Source organism: Camelus dromedarius, chromosome 1 (genome assembly GCF_036321535.1).
Source record: "Camelus dromedarius isolate mCamDro1 chromosome 1, mCamDro1.pat, whole genome shotgun sequence".
In the NCBI taxonomy this organism is placed as follows: Eukaryota; Metazoa; Chordata; class Mammalia; order Artiodactyla; family Camelidae; genus Camelus; species Camelus dromedarius.
The window spans coordinates 86,797,136-86,817,894 of record NC_087436.1 but is presented as its reverse complement, the minus strand read 5'-3'; the positions used below and the strand labels follow the sequence as shown (position 1 = coordinate 86,817,894).

General features: G+C 36.7%; 1 protein-coding gene across 2 annotated transcripts in view; it reads right to left on the bottom strand.

Moving 5' to 3' along the window:
• SCFD2 (sec1 family domain containing 2) overlaps positions 1-20,759 on the bottom strand; it is a 357,920-nt gene that overhangs the window by 304,753 nt on the left and 32,408 nt on the right. For both annotated transcript variants that reach the window (XM_031434663.2, XM_010992837.3), the window contains exon 3: positions 7,257-7,384. In XM_031434663.2, the coding sequence (XP_031290523.1) occupies positions 7,257-7,384 (128 nt within the window). The remainder of the gene's footprint in view (positions 1-7,256; positions 7,385-20,759) is intronic.

Sequence of the window (20,759 nt, the reverse complement as noted above, 5' to 3'; positions counted from 1 at the left end):
GAAAATTTCAGCAAGCTTTCCCCTCTTCTGTTGATTCCAATGATCTCCAGGAAACTATGCTAATGTTGTACCTCAAAGAATACAACACTCTTTTAAACAATGGTTCTCAAAGGTGTTCCATGGACCCCTGGGTCCTTGAGGCACTTTCAGGCAGTCAGAAAAGTCAGAACCATTTTCTTAATACAAAGATGCTACTTGATTCTGTTATTGTCCTGTATTTGCGCTGATTGTACAAAAACAGGGGTGGGTAAAAGTGCTGGCACCTTAGCACCAATCAAAGCAGTGGCACCAAGTTAATACAAGCAGTCAGTTTCACTTCAGAATGACCATGATGCAAATGAAAATGTTACTAATTTTATCAACTCTCAGCCCTTCAAAAAACATCGATATTTGGTGTAAAGAAATGGGAAATATACAAAAAGCACTTCGGGTACCAAAGTACTACAGTTGTCTTGAGGAAAAAGCACTGGTGTGATTGAGATATGAACTGCTGCTCACACTGTTTTAATGGCATAAAATTTTTCCTGGAAAAGATAACTGAAAAACTATGGTTCTTCATACTTTTTTCCAAAAAAAAGAATGAAGTGAGCCTGTCACTCACTTCAAGGAAACCACTAACAGTTTGTATTGTCAATAACAAAACTCAAGTTTTCATTTGAAATTATAATTTTAGAACATTTGTATCTGCCCCTATATCTTTATATTAGTATTATGTAAAAATTTTCAAATAAAATCAATGGGGATATCAACAAATGTGGTTTTGTTATATTGTATAATATATAGTGTCAACATTTGGGAAATCTGCATAATTCAGAGAAACAATATTGTCCAAATGACTAATGTACAATACTATAAAATAACATGTGTGTAAAAGATCCACTCAAAGTAAAAGAGAGACCAATAGGTTTTAATGTAACCTATTCAATGGGAATTTCAATGATATGGTTTCATATTCCACACTGTAATTAACCCATAAGAAATTACCTCTCGTAAAATTGGTGTAGTATCAAAGAATATCTGTAATTTTCTGAATAGTTATTAAAATACTTCTCCCTTTTTCAACTACATATCTTTGTAAGGCCAGCTTTTCTTTATATACTTTATTCAAAATAATATATCACAACAGACTGAATGAAAAAGCAGATATGAGAATACAGCTGTCTTCTATTAAACCAGACATTAGAGATGTGCAAAAATGTAAAATGGTGCCACTTTTTTCACTACATAATTTTGTTTGAGAAAATACAGTTATTTGTCCAAAAAGTTATTCATGTTAACGTGTAATAGGTTTATTATACAATTTTATATTAACTAATAAATATTTTTTAAATTTTCCCTGCTTGAATTCCTAATGTGATATTTTCTATCTCTCTCTCTATCCACTCATGCCTCCCATTGACCAAACCCAACTGAGAGGCCAAGGATAGAAAAGACTGCTGAGGCAGAACATAATGGTTAGCCTCCAGAAGCACAAATAGAGAAGGTTGGAGTGGATGTGGAAGAACAATCCAATGAGAAAATTTCAGGCAAAAATAACAAAGACCTGGATCTACAGAAGTTCCTGCTGGGGAATGGGGAGTAGGGAGGAAGAGCAATCTGAGTTGATGGGTGAAGCATGAAGCTACAAGTCAGAAAGATCTAGATAAATAGCATGCTAAGGAGTTTGGACATCATCTTGAGGCAATGGGGAACCCTCAGAGGGTTTTAGACAGGGGAATGGTCCATTCATATCTGTGTTTGTAGCTCTGTAGCTGCTCCTCCCACCCCTAGTGGTTTGATTCCTCGAACTAGAAAGGGGCCTAATACAGACATCAGACAGACCTGGATTGTATCCTGGCTTACTTGCTGTATGTCTGGATCCATCAGGGCCCATGCAGAGGGCAGAAAACACACCGGTTATTTGAGCAGAGAAAATTTAATCTGCAGAATTGTTAACTGGGTAACTGAAAGATAAGAAGAAACCTCCAAGGTATCATGCAGGTAGCAACTGCTGGAAGCAGCTATCACCGGTAGGGTGGGGGAAACAAAGGGAAGAGGTTAGAATTACACCTCTGAGAATGAAGTGCTACTAGCTAGGCTGGCACCTCTGAGGAGGGGGTGCAGTGAGGCTGGTTCTGTGAGTATTGCGAGAACCACAAACCGGATTCAGCTGCTGCCACAGGAAGGACCTGTCTGCTGGCATGACCCTCAGAAGCAGAAGCCAAGTTCACAGGAGGCAGACAGGAAGGCAGACAGGAAGTGGATTTCCCCACTTCCAGCCCTGCAGTTTCCGTATGGCACCCCTTATCAGCATACCCTACCAGGGAGCCTGCTGAAAGGGCAGAAAGGTGGTCTGCAGGGTCCCAGCCCCAGCATCACGGAGCACAAGGGTGGATTTAGATCTGAGACAATGACTTAACAACTGGCACAGTAATCCTGTAAAAGAAACTTAACCTTGAGTATCAGTTTTCCCTGTCTGTAAATGGGTGGGGTGGGGGGAGTACCAAATTCACAAGACTACTGGGAGGATTAAATGAAACAAACTATGTAAAATGTGTTATACTACCTGAGACAAAGTAGCTATTCAATAAAAGACAATTCCCTCCCCCATTCCCCAAACTGTGGCAAAAGCTAACACATAAAGACAGGGGTGTATGAGAGGCAATAAGAACAATCCAATGAGAAACTTTCAAGCAAAAATAACAAAGACCTGGATCTACAGAAGTTCCTGCTGGGGAATGGGGAGTAGGGAGGAACAGCAATTTGAGTTGATGGGTAAAGCATGAAGGTAGAAGATTTTCTTATCTTTTACACTTACCACATATCAAATGGGACATTGGGCTTATTAGGTTTTAACCTATCTGTTTTGCAAAGTTTAACAATCTCCACACCCACTTCTCACACACACATATACACACACATGTTCCCCTTAATCCCCCCCAAAATTCTCCATAATGAAGGCAAAAGATATAAATGTGATCAGAACACAGCTGTTATTCAGCCAAAACTAGATGAACTCAAGTACCAATAATAGGAAGCAGATTACTCTCAATGTTGAAAAACGTATATATCAAATAAAATTTTAGAGTGTTTTTTGATTTATTGCTGCTTTTCAAAGCCAGTACTGCTAAACTGTAAAGCAAAAATGATAGTGGGTGTGGCATTGGTGGGGAGCAAAAATCACAACTTTCACCTGGGGCTTCATTAAGAGAAGTATGGTGTCCGAAAAGAGGCAAGACAACATCTTTATTCAGCTCTGGACATCACATTTTAGGACGGACATTAACAAAGTAGAGCTTTGTCAGTGGCTCAGAACTAGAAAAAAATGTGATGGTTAAAGGTGGGAAGGGCTTGTCTTTTCACAAATGGTTGAAAGAACTCATTATACTACTTTGGAAAAGAGAAACTGATGGTGATTATATGGAACTGACACTCCAGTGCCCCCAAAAGAGGAGAGTAAGGCAAGAAGCTGTGTAACATAATGGATCAGATCATCATCTGGAAATGTAACTCAAGAGATTTTCCTGTGCAAGTGTGACCACAGGGGTTTGGGAATCCCAAATACCGCCAAGGTGATTTGGGGAGGTGAACAGAGTCAAGGAAGAGTCAATAGAATGTAATCATAACTAAGCTGAAAATGGAAAAACTATTTAGAATTTTGCTTAAAGAGTATGTTATCAAAAGGGAGACATTCAGTATAAAGACTATAAAAGATAAATTAAGTGGAAAGAATGAATTAGTACATTTCCCAGAAAGGGGGAAATCATCTAACTTGATTTGTTCTGATTTTACTCTCATCAAACAACCTTCCTATAATATGGTTCCCACATAGATTTTCCCACAGATAGAACATAACTGCAGCGCATCTGCTCCAGTTTGCTTGATAATCATAACCTTCGCTCTGCTCGGAGTTTCTTTCTCCTTCAAAATTCCAGGAAATGGGTATTTTCACTGTTTTTACAGATAAATAAATTGAAATCTGGCTAAAAAGTGACAGAACTGTGATTGTCCTTCATGTGTAACCGACTTTACACTCCATCACAATTCGGAGAGTCTAAGGTCACAGAAAACCTAGAGAGATGTATAAGAAAGTAGTGATGGTCTGGTAGTGAATACTGCAAAGAACTGAAAAAGAACTGAGGCCTGAGAGAAATGCTTACATATAGCAGTCTAGGAGACTTTCCGCAAAAAAGTGTCAGGAGCCATACTACGCTAGATTAATTAGCAAGAAAATAATAAAGAAATAGAGGTGTCAAGCATAGAATACTCTTTCAAGAAACCTGGCTGCAAAACAAAGGACAGTGTCATAAAGAGATCTGTTTCACTTCAGCCCAAACAGGATCTTTCTGCCAGCCATTATGGCCATTCTGCAGAGAGATACGGGACAAACTGGTGAAAATCCCAAACCACAGGGTTAGTCCAGAGGAACAGATTCTCTGTAAAATGAAGAGACTGAGATGGGCACCCTCTACTCACTTCTTCTGTGAGTCAACATTTTGGGTCCAAACAGATGGGTTTCTTAGAGTCTATTTTTCACTTTCAGAATACATTTTTTCATGATGAAATGCCAGTGGGAAAAATACAGTTCAGTTTACAATGTTTTAAAAAATCACTTTTCTGGAACATATCTATTTAGCTAACTGACAATTTAATAACAAGCTCTGGGAAAGAAGGCATATGTTTATATGGGAAATGATAAAATGAATTTTGTTCTTTCTTTCAGCAGTTAAACTTTTCTCCCCTAAGAGAATGATGTTTATTTCTCTTGGTGCTCACGATATTTTAATATGAACTTACCTTTTACTAGGAAATTTCATATTTAAGATCTGAGGTTTCAATCATGGGATCCCTCCCAGTGAATTTAAATATAAAAAAATCTTCAATCTAGAATTAAAATATCTGCTTAATGTCTCAAAAATACCAGAAGGCTCTATTCCAGTCAGAAAAAAATGTGTGCTTCAGTAGAATTTATAGCAGGGGTTGAGAGAACAGTGCATAGTTTAAAGTACATTTCATAGTTTTAAATGCTGCTAGAAAAAGCATTCCAGCCATCTAGGATATCAGAACATTATTTTTTTTTTACGATAAGCAGTTTTCAAATATCAATATTTTATTATGTTTAAATTCCAGCTCTTTTCCTTACTGTTCATGGTTATGTATCTGTTAGCATACAGAAATGAGACATGCCAGAAATTCTGACCCGTGATATGAAGCAGAAATAAATAGCCACAGTGCGTTATCTTTTACTAAATTACAGTTGGCACATGGATAGAGTGTGATCTGGGCCAATCTTTTTGGTCCTTCATACAACAAAAGTTTGCTAACAATTGTCTGATTCTTTCCTTCTTCTTTTTTCTCTCCTCACCCTCCCCCATGTCTGGAGTTAGGGGATAAATCAAACCATCTTATCTAAATTTTTTTTGGTCGACAGAAAACTCAAATATTTAAATTGAATTCCTTATGGGGTTACCCACTTTTTTTTTCTCTTCTGTCTTTGATTATTTTTAAAAGATACAGACCTTTAGAAATGTAAAGTGTGTTGATCTTTCAGGAGTCCTGCACTGAGCAATAAAAATTGATTTATGCTCTGTGACAGCATCATAAGGTTTTATCACTGAAATGCAATATAAATTAACCTTATCACCAGACCCTTTGTGCATTCCTACTTTTCTTTATGCACAATATGAATTAGTTCTTATTTCAACATATTCATGGATAAGGAACTTCTTAAGGTAAACACACTTGTTATTAATGTGCACCTAGAACTGTAGAAAGGAAAGAAAAAAGAAAAGAAGGAAGTGAATGCAGGGAGGGAGAAAAAGAGAGAGAGAGAGAGAAGGTAAGAGAAACTAGAACTATAGTCAAATGTCTGGGTGGTCTCAAAGTAACAACTTTATTTCTATTCCAAAACAACATGAAGGACTTCTGGCAATGGTTGTATGGAATTAGGATGATTTTATAAATAAAGAGCATATTTTCTTACATCAGAACTCTAGATTTAGCAGATGTACAGCTTCGGACAATTTAATTTTTCTCTATTCCAGTTTCTTTATCTGAAAAATGGGATACTCACAGTACCTGTCTCATAGAATTACCCTGAAGATTAAGTAAGATAACTCATGTAAATACTTAGAAGAAGACCTGGCACATTGTAAGTGCTCAATAAATTTTAGTTATTTTCACTTTTCTTATCATCCTTCATGTTCCTTAAAGTCCTCATATATTGTCACCTAACACACTGAAAGTTACGATTTTTTTCATATTATGACTCTGTAACTTTTTTCCTTCTAGGCTCATCCACATTCTTTTACTTCCAAAATTTTGTTCTTCTAGTAACTTGACAGTTTTTTGTGTTTTTTTTTGTACTCACAAGTAATCAGGAACTTGGGCTAGGAATCTCAGCCAAGAAAAATTTCCTCATCTAGTAAAATGTACTCATAATTATTGGATACCTAACAGTAGATTATAAAAGAAATCTAACGTTTAAAATAGATAAACTTTTATAAGATTCCAGAAATAAATTCTTCCTATTCACCAGATTCAATATTCATATTTAAATATTTCCATATTAATAAAATTATGTAATTTTAAAAAGCAAAACACCAGATTCCTTTTCTCAAATCAAAACATTAGTTCTCTGACTTTTTAATCAAAAGAAAAAAGCCATTTAAAGCTTATATTCCTGCAGACCCATTCTTCTTAATACTGAAGACAAAGCCACATGTGAAAAAAAAAAAAAGAGAAATGAGAAAAATGATGTATGTGATGCCCTGGTGAAGAAGGGGTAACACTGGTGTGACCAGACAATCAGCAGACCACTCTAAGGGTGAGGGGCTGGGATACAACACGTCCATCTGCTCAACTGATTTGTCAACATAGTCCTTCATTCATCAATTCAAAACCAATAAAGATCTTTTATCCATAGGTGGGGAAAAGGGGTTAAGAAAACATAAGAGTAGGGAGGAGGAGTGGAATAGAATGAAGGGGAGGGAGTTCAGACCAATTTTGATAGTTCTAGATCAAATAACTAACAGAAGGACTCTATAAGCGAGGACTCTCCCGGGCTTCCCAAAGTTGAGCCTAAGAAAAGAGGTCATGGCTGAGCCCCGAGGGCATGGGTACAAATTCCTTCCCTACTCTTTCAACAGTTGACAAATGTCTTTAATACTTTTACTTCGATGCCATGCTGGTTAGGTTGACCCACAATTCAGAGCAGGCTTAAATGAACTTCCTCAGGGCTGGCAGTCACTGCCTATCCCGGTGAAGCCATAACTTACCCATACTCATCTTGATTGGCAGGTTTTCTCTGCTTGCTGCTTCCACTAGATGTCTCCGGACTTCCATCACTGCCTCTTTGTGCCTGGTGTTCAATAAAGCTTCCCACAGGGTTTTAGCTGCGGGGTCACTGCAATAAAACCACAAAAAGAGCTTCAGAGTACATTTCTACTAGATAATGAAAAGGATGGCAAGCAAAATAATTTCTTAAATTTATCTTTTTTGAGCATGAACGTAATCTTTCCTACTGACAGATTCTAAGTTATAGGGTTAAGTAAAGAATAGCTAATCCACTTTAATCAGCACAAAATATTAAGATATTAAGGAGACAATAAAATCAAGCCAAAAAAAGGGGTAGGCAGAGGAGCTAAACAATGCTACGAGAAGTGTGGGAAAACTGTACAATAAATTTTTTTGAGAATTTGCTTTTAAAAGTATTTCATATACTGCATAGCACAAGGAACTGTACTTAATATCTTATAGTAACTTATAATGAAAAAGAACATGAAAAGAAATATATGTATGTACATGTATGACTGAAACATTATGCTGTGTACCAGAAATTGACACATTATAAACTATACTTCAATTTTTAAATAAAAGATTAAAAAAAAATTCTCATCAGAGAGAACACTGTTAGAAAAGAAAAAAAGAAAAGAAAAAAAAGTATTTCAGAATATGATTGAACATTGCTAGAGTAATATATAAATGTTATATAAGCCATAAATTAAATACACATCCAGAAATGATGTATCACTGATTAAAAGCATATGAGTCTTAGATAATATACTTGTCTGAGAAATACAAAGCAACCTGCAATGAGAATTCCCATTCAAAAATTACTCAATAGAATTCCTAATGAGTAGGTTTCCTAGTGAATGAATATCAGGAATTAGGCTAAGTAACCATGGCCTTAAGTAGCCCACTTTGGGCCGTAGGTTGGAAGGAAGGCACTGCTGAAGCCTTTACAATTAACCGTTGATAACAGCACGAAGCACTGCATTATGCATGGTCTCATCTGGGCTCACTTCTCCAACAGCCCTCTGTCTCACCCAACATGCCACATCCCAGTCATCAATGAGTACAGTGTTCTTTCCGGAAGAGCTCTGCATGGAGCCAAGTATACACATCTGTAGTGACGTTTTACAAACTGAGTATAAAGGAACAAAGATGACTTGTGTCCCTTTTTTAAGGATATTTTCCTCCACTTAAAGCCCCAGTAACATCTCCCACTATCCAGTTAGCGATAGTTTGAAAATCAATGCATTTTTAAACGTTTAGTCTTAAAAGTTGTATCTAACAAGATATTAAGTTTAGCTTTAAAATCAAACCTAATAAAGTATACCTTTAATGTTTGAATTTGATTTGGAATAATGGAATAATGTACTTCAGAATGAATTTAACGTCTGGCACATAATAACCTTTCATTAGCTAAGTAGTTGTTTTTATTATAATCTATTTTTTCTGAGTTGAACTAACATCACTGCTCAACATATTTCACTTATTTTGATCTGATCAAAACTGTCATCATTAATATGAAAATTAATATTTTAAGTTTAATTTAAATGAGCATGTAAACTACATGCCAAGCTCTATTCTCAGTGGTTGGCATATAGAAAAAAAAAAAGGCACACGATTTCAATAATTTATTGTCTGGAAGAAGAGGCAAACATATAAGCAAAGAAATTAACAACAACAACAACAAATGTGTGGTAAGAGCATGGTCAATGCTAGCATAGATTTCTCTGATAGCCCAGAGGAGGGGCTCCAATCCTGGCTGGGAGGGGAGGGACCCAGAGAATGATCTCTACTGGAAATGACGAGCAAGTACACAGATACCAAAGCAGCCAAGGGAAGAAGGTATAACTCAAACTAGGAAAGAGAATGGTAAGGAAAGTCTTCACAAAAGATAGGAAATCTTAGTCACAAGACAAGAGGAAGAACATTTCAGAAGGTGCAAGGTCTAGGGACATAATACTAAGGAGCACTGTTTTGCTCCAGGCTAAGGTGCAAGGGGAAGGGCAGCAGAAGTGAGTGCCAAAGAGAAGGTGGAAGCTACTCTAGGAGGGCCCTGCATTCCTTGCCAAGGCTCATAGTCTTGGGTCTGCAGGCGATGGGAAGCCAGAGAGGGTGTGATTGATTTCACATTCTCAGAAGGGTAGCACAGCTCAGCAGTCACAAACAAAGTCTTTATCATCTTTCAAAACTAGGTCTGCATTTCTATGGGGAATCTAAAAAATAATACAAATAAATCTATTTATACAACAGACACAGACTCATGGACATAGCAAACAAATTTATGGTTACCAAAGGGGAAAGGGAAAGGAGGGAGGAATAAATTAGGAGCATGAGATTAACAGATACATATTACTATTACTTAGTACTCACGTATAATTACACATATATTACTACTATATATAAAATAGATATGCAACAAGGAGTTGCTGTGTAACATGGGGATCAATATTCAATATCTTGTAATAACCTATGAGGAAAATAACCTGAAAATATATATATATAACTGAATCACTTTGCCATACACCTGAAACTAACACAGTAGTGTATATCAATTATACTACAATATAAAATGAATTTTTTTAAAAACAAGGTCTATTTGCTATGGGGCTTTAGGAGAGTTACTTAATTTCTATAAGGCTTTGAAGGCAATGGAGAACCACCAAAGAACTGTGAGCAGGGGAGTTACACTCCTCCCAATTTCCCAAATTTATGATCCACAATCATTCCCTACTTTTATCTCCAAAGCGCCCCAAACCACGGGGACTTCTCCTATACTCTCAATTCTACACACAGAACCTCTAAAGTAGAACTTTACTGCCCTCCTCTTTCCCATGAGAATAACACAGAGTGACTCCAAGATCACAGCAGGTCAGGTAATGCTGTGGTTGCCCCATCAGATTAGTGTAATGGTTAAAATGTGGGCTCTGGGGTCAGATAAATCTGGGCTCAAACTCCAACCATTCTCCCTTCACCACAGCAGCGACCTGGCCTCTCCAATCCTCTTTGGGCACTCCAAGCACAGGGACCTCTTGCCTTCCTTTACCAGGAATGCTCTTCCTACAAATATCCCTCTCTCTCTTCAGGTGTCTGCTGACATGTCATTTTATCCAGGAGGTCCCTTCTTACTACCCATGTAAAAGTGATGACAGCCCATCTCAGCACCTTATCCTAGCACACCCTTTCCCCCTTATGGGGTGTTACTGTCCTGAATAATCCTCATTACCATCTGATTTATTTTGTTTCCATGTTTATCTGTTTGTTGTCTAACTCCCTCATAGAAGGTAAGGTCCTTCTACGAAAGCAGAGACTTCTTTTTTAATACTCATTGCTAATTCCCCACTACCTACAACAGTGCCAGGCCCATTATACTCAACAAATATTGAATGAACAATGTTCATTAGTTCTGTAACCTCATGCATGTAACCAATCCTCTCTTTTCCTCTATTTCCTCATCTGTGAGATGGAAGTAACGTAGTGACCACCTCACAGGGTGGTCATGAGGGTTAAATAAAACGATGCTTATTATACATAAAGCACTTTCTCAATTCACTGTAAATATGAGCAGTTGTATGGTTGCTGTTCTGGTTGTTACTATCATTACTACTGCTATGGAAGAGACTGGCTCAAAATTTAATATGTTCAAGGGCTGGTAATATATTAAATAAACCCACTTAATTACATTGAGTAATTTTTCATATAATCCTGACTTGTGCACCAATACCGAAGTCACGTGGGGCTTGTACTCTCTGCCTCTTTTCTATTAAAACATTTAGAAGAAATACATAGCTTCTATGGTGTCTAACACTGATGCAGAACCAGGTCATGAAAATTGTTTTGTTGATATAAACAATTCTGAATGTCTAGATGTGACAGTTGCTAATGTCCACTTTCCATCCCAGTTTCCTAAACACACCATACCCTACATCACACATGGTCATTTTAAGTTTACCAAGCTAACATTCATGAACTAATTCTGGTTCTCTGAATAACCAGCACTGAAGAAGATCAAAGTTGTACTAACTGGCAGAACTGGCAGCAGAGCTGTGTCCTGCGCCCACTTCCTCACCAAGTCACTCTTACTGCTGCTTGGTGTTTTACACACGCACTCCTCTATCAGCATCTGAGCCGAGTACAGGAGTTAATTGCTGCCTTTCTCTAATACGCTTATAAAAGTTGATCCAATAGACATTTCACACTACTGAAGTCTCACATGACGTCAATTCCTGATATCCAATTTTGTAAGTCAAGAAAAATGTCATTGAAATCCACACTAGAATCATGATAGTGTATTTTACATAATTCTTTACCCTCTCCAACTGTACAAACTCTCAGTTTTCCTAATGAGGGAATAAGCAGTGCACAGAGGGCTATCACAACAGGGCCAGTGTCGTGGACTAGTGGTCGTAGCAGTGTAGACTGGGAGAAGCATGGGTTCTGGAACCCAGCAATGAAGGTTCTGGTTGTGCCACTTGCTGGCTCTGTGTCCCTGTGGAGAGTTACTTAGCCTCTCAATACACGTTTCCTCCTCTGTTATCTGGGGATGGTAACAGGACATATTCAGTGTATTGTTATGAGAAGTGAATGTGCTCGTAAATCTAGAGCACCTAGAACAATCTTGGCACATAAGTGCCCAATCAGCATGGCAGTAGTGGCAGCGGTAGTATTAGTAATAAAAAAATCAATGGTCAGAATCTTCTCATAAGATATAGAGGGAAGGCTGTTTTAGAAGTACATTAGTCTCTTCCATGTACTTACATGCACATATGGATAACCACTGTCAGTAGCTTCATTTTTTGGTAGGAAAAGGTCAACAATATATAATGCAGAATTCATTATGAAATACATGGGAAACTCTAACTCAAGCAATCCCTCGATATATGATGGTTTGATGTAAAGAATTTTGATTTTCAGGAATAAAATAAGAGGCTTTGCTACAGATTAGAGACTCAAAGCTATGGGGAGCTGAAGTCTTCATACAAAGATTTTTAAGAAATGACTTTGATGCTAGCTGCTTACTTCATCAATTTAACAATATTGAAATTCTGGTTTTTTTAAAACTACAATTGTTACTTTTATGAAGAGTTCAGGTGCTAAGTTTCCAGACTGCCTTATAAAGTGGATGTACAACTTCTGGGTAGAAGTGAACATCAGAAGTAATGTTAGTCATCTTTACGTCTTCAGCAGGATACCACCTAACCCAACACAAACAGATGAAAATCTATTTCTAGTTTTGAAGGCATCTGAAGAGAATTTTATAGTATGCTTGAGAAAAACGCTACGGTCTCAAACAAGTCAAACTGCTTTTAGATACTATTTACACCTAATCTAAACCCTTTGTGCTCTACTGTAAACCAACTTTGTCTTGCTTAGTCTTTTCTATTAAATTCTGGAACAGATGAACATCTTTTTAATAATTGGGCCCACCCAAAACCAGTTTATTTCTTTTCTTCATGGCCAACTTAAGGAAGAGTTTTTAAAAGGTAAATAAAATGTAATATTAAAAAATACTCTTGAATAATATCCCTACATTCCATTCTGGAAACATTTCAGAATTTACAGAATAATTTCTTAGATCTCACATGATTCTCACCTCATGAGCTAAGCCACTATCACTGCCTCAATTTAAAGAGCCTCAGAAGTACACTAATATTCGCACTATAGGGGTCCCAAAAAGAGAAGAGAGAGAGAAATAACCTAAGAAAATTTTTGAAAAGATAATTACTGAAAACTTCCCCAACTTAGGAAAGGAAATAGTCACCCAAGTCCAAGAAGCGCAGAGAGTTCCACACAGGATTAACCCAAAGAGGAACACACGTAGGCACGTAGTCATCAAATTGACAATTAACGATAAGGAGAAAATATTAAAATTAGCAAGAGAAAAACAACAAATAACATACAAGGGAATTCACATAAGGTTATCAGTTGATTTTTCAGCAGAAACTCTGCAGGCCAGAAGGGAGTGGCACAATATATTTAAAGTGATGAAAGGGAAAAACCTACAACCAGAAATACTCTATCCAGCAAGGCTTTCATTCAGATTTGATGGAGAGATCAAAAGCTTCAAAGATAAACAAAAGCTAGAAGAATTCAGCACCACCAAACCAGCTTTACAACAAATGTTAAAGGAACTTCTCTAGTCATCAAACCATAAGAAAAGAGAACAAAAAGAATAAAAAGAAGAAGAAGAAGAAAAAAACCTACAAAAGATTGCTTTGGCAGTTCAGTGTCTTTTATGATTCTATATAAATTTTGGAATTGTTTTTTCTAGTTCTGTGAAAAATGTTGTGAGTACTTTGACACAGGAGTTGCTTTGGATCTGTAGATTGATTGGGTAGTATGGCCATTTGATAATGTTGATTCTTCCAATCGAAGAGCACAAGATATCTTTCCATTTCTTTGTATCATCTTCAATTTCCTTCATCAGTGTTTTACAGTTTTCAGAATATAGGTAACCTCCTTGGTTAAGTTTATTTCTAGGTATTTTGTTGTTTTTGATGCAATGAAAATGTTTATGCCAGTTATAAAATTCTGGTTTTTGAAGTGGAAAAAAAAAGTGAATGAAAAGCTGCAAATGGCAAAATATCCTTCTTTCTTATGGGTGAGTTGTATTCCATTATATATACTGCATCTTCTTTATCTATTCATCTATTGATGTGCACTTACGATGTTTCCATATCTTGGCAATTATAAATAATGTTGCTGTTAATAGCAGGGTGTATGTTATCTTTTTGAATTAATTCTTCTTTTGTGGTTGGCTTTATTCCTTTGATAACTATGTAAGTTTAAAAAGCTAAAGCTCTAAACATTCTTAGAAACAATGAACAGTACATATATGTAAATTTTTAAAATATATGCAGTATATTGTGTGTATGTATTTACATTCAATGCATTGTATATGTGCAGTCAAGTTATAACAATTTTACCTAATAAAACTGAAAAATGAAAAAAAAGGGGAAAAAATAATCTAGCCAAATTGGGGAGTTGCAGGTAAAATAGGTTGGCCGTAAATTGATCACTACTGAATCTGAGTGATGGCTCTCTGGGGGGAGCTATTATAATATTCTCTATTCTTCTGTATAATTTGGAAATTTTCCATGATAAAGATTTTTGTAAATGCTGCATTTGAGTATTTAAAAAAAAAAAAGAGCCTCAGAGAAGCCAACTGAGTTACTTAACTACCTTCAATCTATAAATGGCAAAACCAGGACCCAAGCAACCAGTTTCTGAGCCAGCAATCTTTCTACTATACCATGCCATGCATATACAATGCAAATCATCAAGGCAAACCCATGATGTAGAATATCAATTATTTTAAACTTTTCATGTTAGTTTTCTTTTCAAATCTTTATACATCCTCTATTCCCTCTTTAAATTCACATGTGGGCCTATAAAGAACAGAATGAAACAGAGTGAAGAGTAAAGTAGATCCACATTAACTCAAGATGCAGGTAAAGTTTCCTCTTAGGATTTTGCCCAGTTTTTGTTTTAAACAATATCATACTATACCCCTTGGAGGTCACCGTTAGTCACTGACAGTCCCCTGTGATACAATGCCAATCATGTCCCACTTTTATTCAAGTTTCTTCTTTAAATGTTTCTAAAAAGATTTTGCTGAATTTTAAATCATTCTATACATATTTATATAACTGAAAAGACAAAAAACTAAAGTCTAAATTACCCTGAGGTATTATTAACTCTTATTTGATGTTCATTATATCCTCGGGAAAGAAAGAAGGAGAAATGGCCTCTAGCTATTTTATGACTGATAAAACTGAGACAAAATGAAGCCCTTTGCCTAACATCTGATTACTAATAAAAAGGAGGGCAAGGTTTAGAGTTTAGAACTAACATTCAAAGTGCCATAGGCTGTTTCTGTGACCTTGGGTAATTCAGTTCATCTTTCTGGGGCTTTACATCTCCTTATAAATATCATTAATGTTATTATTTTCATTTATTGAGAACTCACTGTCATAGGCAATATGACTATATTATCTCATTGAAGAACAACCCTCCAGGATAAGCATCATTGACCCACTTCAAAAGTGAGAAAGCTGATTCTTAAAGAGATGAAATAATTTGCCCAAATCACATAGCTAATAAATGAAGATTTGAACCCAGGTCCCTGTGAACTCCAAAATCCCACTATGAAACCATGATTCCACACTATTCTGCAAAATAAAAGGCTCAAACGAGAATGCTAATTTCTGAGGTTCCCTGGGTCCCTAACAAGCTATATTCATGGTTTCCTTTATGCCCTAGTTCTCCAAGTTCAGTGGATGAATCTGATTAATTTTGCAACACTCAATGAACGATAGTCATCCTATGCTGTTACTTCTTTTATTAAAATCCTTTTTATTTTTCACAAGTCCAGTGATAGTAATAAAGAGTTAACAAAAGAACAGTCCCAACAGCTTACAGAATATTTTAAACAATTTTCTACCCTTTTCTGTTTTTAAAGTCAAATTTTCCAATGAGATAAACTTCATTTAACTGTAGCTACTGGAACACAATTTTATTTGTTTCCTTGAAAGACATAAAAGTAGAATATTTGTCCTATGAAAAGATCCATTTTATCACTATGAGATGTAATTAGTTTCTGTATTATCAGTAATCACATAAAATGTCAAATACATATTAAATGAATGTCCTTTTTTGATAAAGTGATTATCTTGTATCCTTAAAAATCAAACTTTTATGACAAATTGTCATCTATGAAGAAAACTGCAGGCCAGCAATATATATATAATAATAACCTGCCAGAATTAGCTTTTTTAAGTCTCAGGAGACTTCTATACCTGAAGATATGGTCTTTCAGTTAATTCCTGGCTCTTTATTCACTAGAATTACTCAACTGTCAGTGAAATCTTAGAAGCTGCCTTGGTTTGGCACATATGAAATGTCAAATGCAGTCTGCTAGAAACTAACAGGAAATATTCATCACCAAATGAAATACAAAAAAGACAACATTAATTTTTAAAAGATGGCTAAATGTTGAATCATGGTGCTGCTTCAATCAAGTGGAAGGCATACAATTAAGAGTCTGAGGGTGCGATGTGAATGCACACCATTATCTTGTGACTTAAGTCAGAGAAACGGTTTCTCTGTGGCTTGTACCGGAAGCTAAGCTTACTCACACGGTTTGCAACAGCAGTTACAGTATTCCAACAAAAATACAATGATAACAAAAAATAAATAAATAAACATTTTCAACTAATTTCAAACAGAGAGCAAGCTGACTCATAGGTTTTCACAGCAGGGAATAATGACTCCCATCAGTGGTGAGCTTAATGAGCTATGAAGGTAGGTTTGTTAATTGAACTATTCACCCAGGTTTCAACAGTCATCTTTCCTCTCGACAACTTTTTCAAACAATTACCTCATCTTAAACAAAATTATCCATTAACCTTCATCTCAATAGAGGAGAAAGCAGCTAAACACAGAAGGATATTGAAGTAGACCCCTGGCGCTGGAAAGCAGTTCTTTGTTGCTCCTGTCTTTCAGAATCTGAGCACTTCCTGTGGGCCGGGTGCTCACTGAGGTGCTGCAGGCACAGCTGTGAGCAGCTCCAGTGCCCTGTGCTCCCCGAGCCAGCAATCTAGCAAGGAAGCTGGAACTGAGCATGCGCTTACAGGGAGTGACAAAAGCAGAGACAGGAGGCTCTGGGAGAGGAGAGCGCCTGACCTGGTCTCGGTGTGAGGGTGGAGGTCACAGGTAGCTGAGGATGTGACAGTGAGACTGGAAAAAAGGGCAGGAATGAGCCAGTAAAAGAATGGAGTAAAAGCTGTCTAGATCAGAGTAGCATCGTAGGTGGGGGTTCTGAAAAGAGAACTTCAGACATTTGCAAGGAAATTACAAAGTATGAGTGGAGCGTGAAGATCTACTTTGACACTGCCCTCATCTTATGTCCAATTATCCAAGGCCTGGTAACCCATATCAGGGATTGTAGACTTTTTTTTCAAGGGCAACAGACTGATCTGATCAGATTTGCATTACTGAAAAATGACCCTGACCTCATTGTAGACAGTAGATCCAAGGACTGGGTGAGAATCTACTGCATAGTCCAAGCAAGAACTGATGGCTTAGACTAGATTGATTCCCTAAAGCTGGCAGATCATATCATTCTTATGCTCAAAACCCTTCCATGCTTCCTGCTACTATTACACTAAGTTCCTTATTTTGGCCAACAAGCTTATACACTTTGATGCATTCCTGTAACTACATCTTCACCTCTCAACATCTCAGCTTTATCCATTAGGCCCCAGACCTACTGGCCTGATTTCAGCCCCTTGAATGGGTCAAAGTATGTTCCCAACTCAGGGCCTTTATATTTGCTATTCCCTTTGCCTACATCCCTCTTCCTCCAGATGTTCACTGACTAGGGCTCATTCATTCAACAAATATTTATTGAGCACCTACCAAATGCCAGTTCTGTTCTAGGTTTCCCTCCTTGACCACTACAGCTAACGTGGTATTTCTTATTCCAAATGCCAGTTGCCCCATCTTACTGTATTTATAACATTTGTCATTAACTCAAATTAGGTTTTATTAAATAGAATTTATTTTAGTGAATTCGGAGGGAAGTGATCACAAGGCATTAAGGACAGAAATAGTCTGGCTTTATCAGAATGTCAGTATCCTGGGCCCATTGGTAGCAGTGCCCTCAGGCCCTCAGCACCCCATGGGCCATGGACTGTGCCAGGCACTGGAGGTGTAACAGCACACAAGGGTGACGAAGTCAGGCACAAACCTTCCCTCAGCTAGCCTCCAAAGTCTAGTTGGAGAAAACAGATACTAAACTAGTAGTTATGAGATAATGTACTATAAGCTGTTATAGGAAATACAAGGTATGATCTACAGAAGCAAAGATCAGACAGGAAGCAGGGAGACAGAAAGAGTAACATGTTGGATGGCCAAAAGGTAGGAAAGTAGAACACTGAAGACCTGGAAGGAGTTTGATATAGCTGCAGCCAAGAGTGTGAGCATACAGGAGGGAAGGGAAGGAGGTGACAGGAAAAGATGGAGAAGATGAAAAAATAAGCAAGGAGCAGATCTAGAAAGGCTTTCCAAAACAAGTTAAAGTTTTAGTCTTTATTCGAAGAGCAACAGAGAGCAATCAAAGGATTTCATCAGAAGGGGGTTCAAAACATTTATTTATTATTACTTGCACAGTTAAATGTATTCATAGATGGACATTAAAAATACAATGATTTCAAAGAGTGCAGATAAAATTTACCTTTTAAATATTACCAAACTATGTGAATATAATCCATTTATTTCTTCCTATTAAAGGTTCTTCCGTTAGGTTTTGTTCATTTTTTCCAACAAGTATGAGTGACTCCTTTGCACCAGGCCCTGTTCTTGGGACTGGGGATACATTAGTGAACAAAACAGACATAAAACTACTCTCCTCGTGTAATTCATATTCTGAAGTTTACTTTCCAAACATAGCACATGAAAATCATAAAGTAAAAGGAATCTGAATCAAAGGTTCCCTAGAAATCATCTACTGTACTTCTCTTTTACAGAAAAAAAAAACGTGACTATGAGAAATTAAGTACCTTGTTCAAGGTCAAAAAGCTTTGCTGAAAATGCCACTATACTGCAATAATGCCTAGAAAACAAAATTGCACAGAAGCTGTCCAAAGACACCAAAAAACCCACATCAACACAGTCAGCCTCTCTGGCTCAACCAAAAGGAAGAGATTGCTTTAACGAGGTTTTGTATCCACTGCCACATTTGTTAAAGAATGTTTCCATAACTATCAAATACATTGTTGAAAAAGATAAGATTACTTCAAAACTGTTAAACTCAATATTACACTGAAGTACATTTCAGGGAAGAAGCAGAGTAGAGTGGAAAAAACACAACCCTGATGCACTTCGTACTATGATCTGGTCACTCCTACCTACCTAGCAAATCTCAGCGACGCTATATATCTCTTATACTACAGGACAGTGATTTTCATTATTTGCTCAAGATATTCACTCAAGAATAAAGTAACCAACAAATTTTCTTTGTACTGTTCTAACTGCAGAAAAGCTGTCATTTTAAAAGCAAGAATAAATGTATTATCTGTTATAAATGTTTAATTAGCATACTAATCTTGTGAATTATGTATTTTTAGTTTGGTATTCAAAAATAAAAAATGCACGCGCCTTCTCTATCAATCTACAGGTAATAAAAATCTATCTGTGTGACTGATCATAAACACACTAGAATGACTTTAACAGTGCAGAAATCACAACCACATGTTAAGAAAACTAAACAAAATACAGGATAAAATACTGTTTAATTGCAGGATAAACAACTGCACACAAGCTTTATAATGTCCAGAATAATAAAAGAACAATCTCCAACTAATATATAATCAAAATTTCCTCTCTTTCCAAGGAATACTCTAAATCATCATTTCTTCCTTCAATATGATACCTTCATTCAGCTGGCAAAAGGCCCATGAAATCTCTTAAAAAATGGACCAGAACATAACATAAACTGCTTGACAATCATATAAAATAACTGGGGAGAACTGAACTTCACCTCAATACAGATAAACAATTTTTATTCCTACTGTCTACCGGCTCATTAATGATAATACCGTAATCGACATAAACTTAGTCATAATTTCCTCATAACAAACAATAAAGTGTAGAAAAGACTGTTTTTCACATGGATTCCTAATGCATAAACAAATTAACTCAACATGAAGATTTTAAATTACTAACACAATTAGATTACTTAAACCAAATACACATCCCCTCTATGCACATTTTTCTGACTCTGAAGGATATACTTTGAGTTCCATGACCCATTCCAAAGGCCAACACTTGCTCCACTGGGGAGCTCTAGGCTGGATTACATTTGTGTGTTTTGGCTTGAATTCAAGACTTGGAAAGTTGAGGATTAGTTCATGTGTAAAAAAACTCTAAGACAGAGTTAGCGACAGTTTTATAGAGACTTTTAGAAGCAAACTCAATCTGTTCACTTTATCCCTTCTATCACTCCACTCCACTCATTTCAAAAGCCGCACAACCTATTAGTCTATCATACAGTGATTCCAGAATCTATTACTCTGTTCACCATGGGTGACACCATTGTACCCATACACATGTAAGTGTGAAGTTTCAAAGATACTAAATCGAGGAAACTTGATTTGTTGAAATTATTACAGTCTTGTTCTATTCTTCACTGGTTTGAGTTTGGGTTTTGGTTCAGGTGGAATAAGAATTTATATTGCTCCTATTATTTACCATCTTGACTCCCATATATTTTTTAAGGTATTTTGTACCATGTCCCTTGGCACCTTAGAAATACAGAATCTTGTTGAAGTGTTAAAAGGGATGCAAATCTGAGGTGAGAAGAATATACACTAGTTCTTTCTGTAAGGGTGGTTTAGGGGTCATAATCTGTTTAGGCGCTAGAAAAGAGAACTTTTTTAACTTGTGCATGCTAAGCATGCGTTCTACCACTAAGCTATACTTACTGCCTA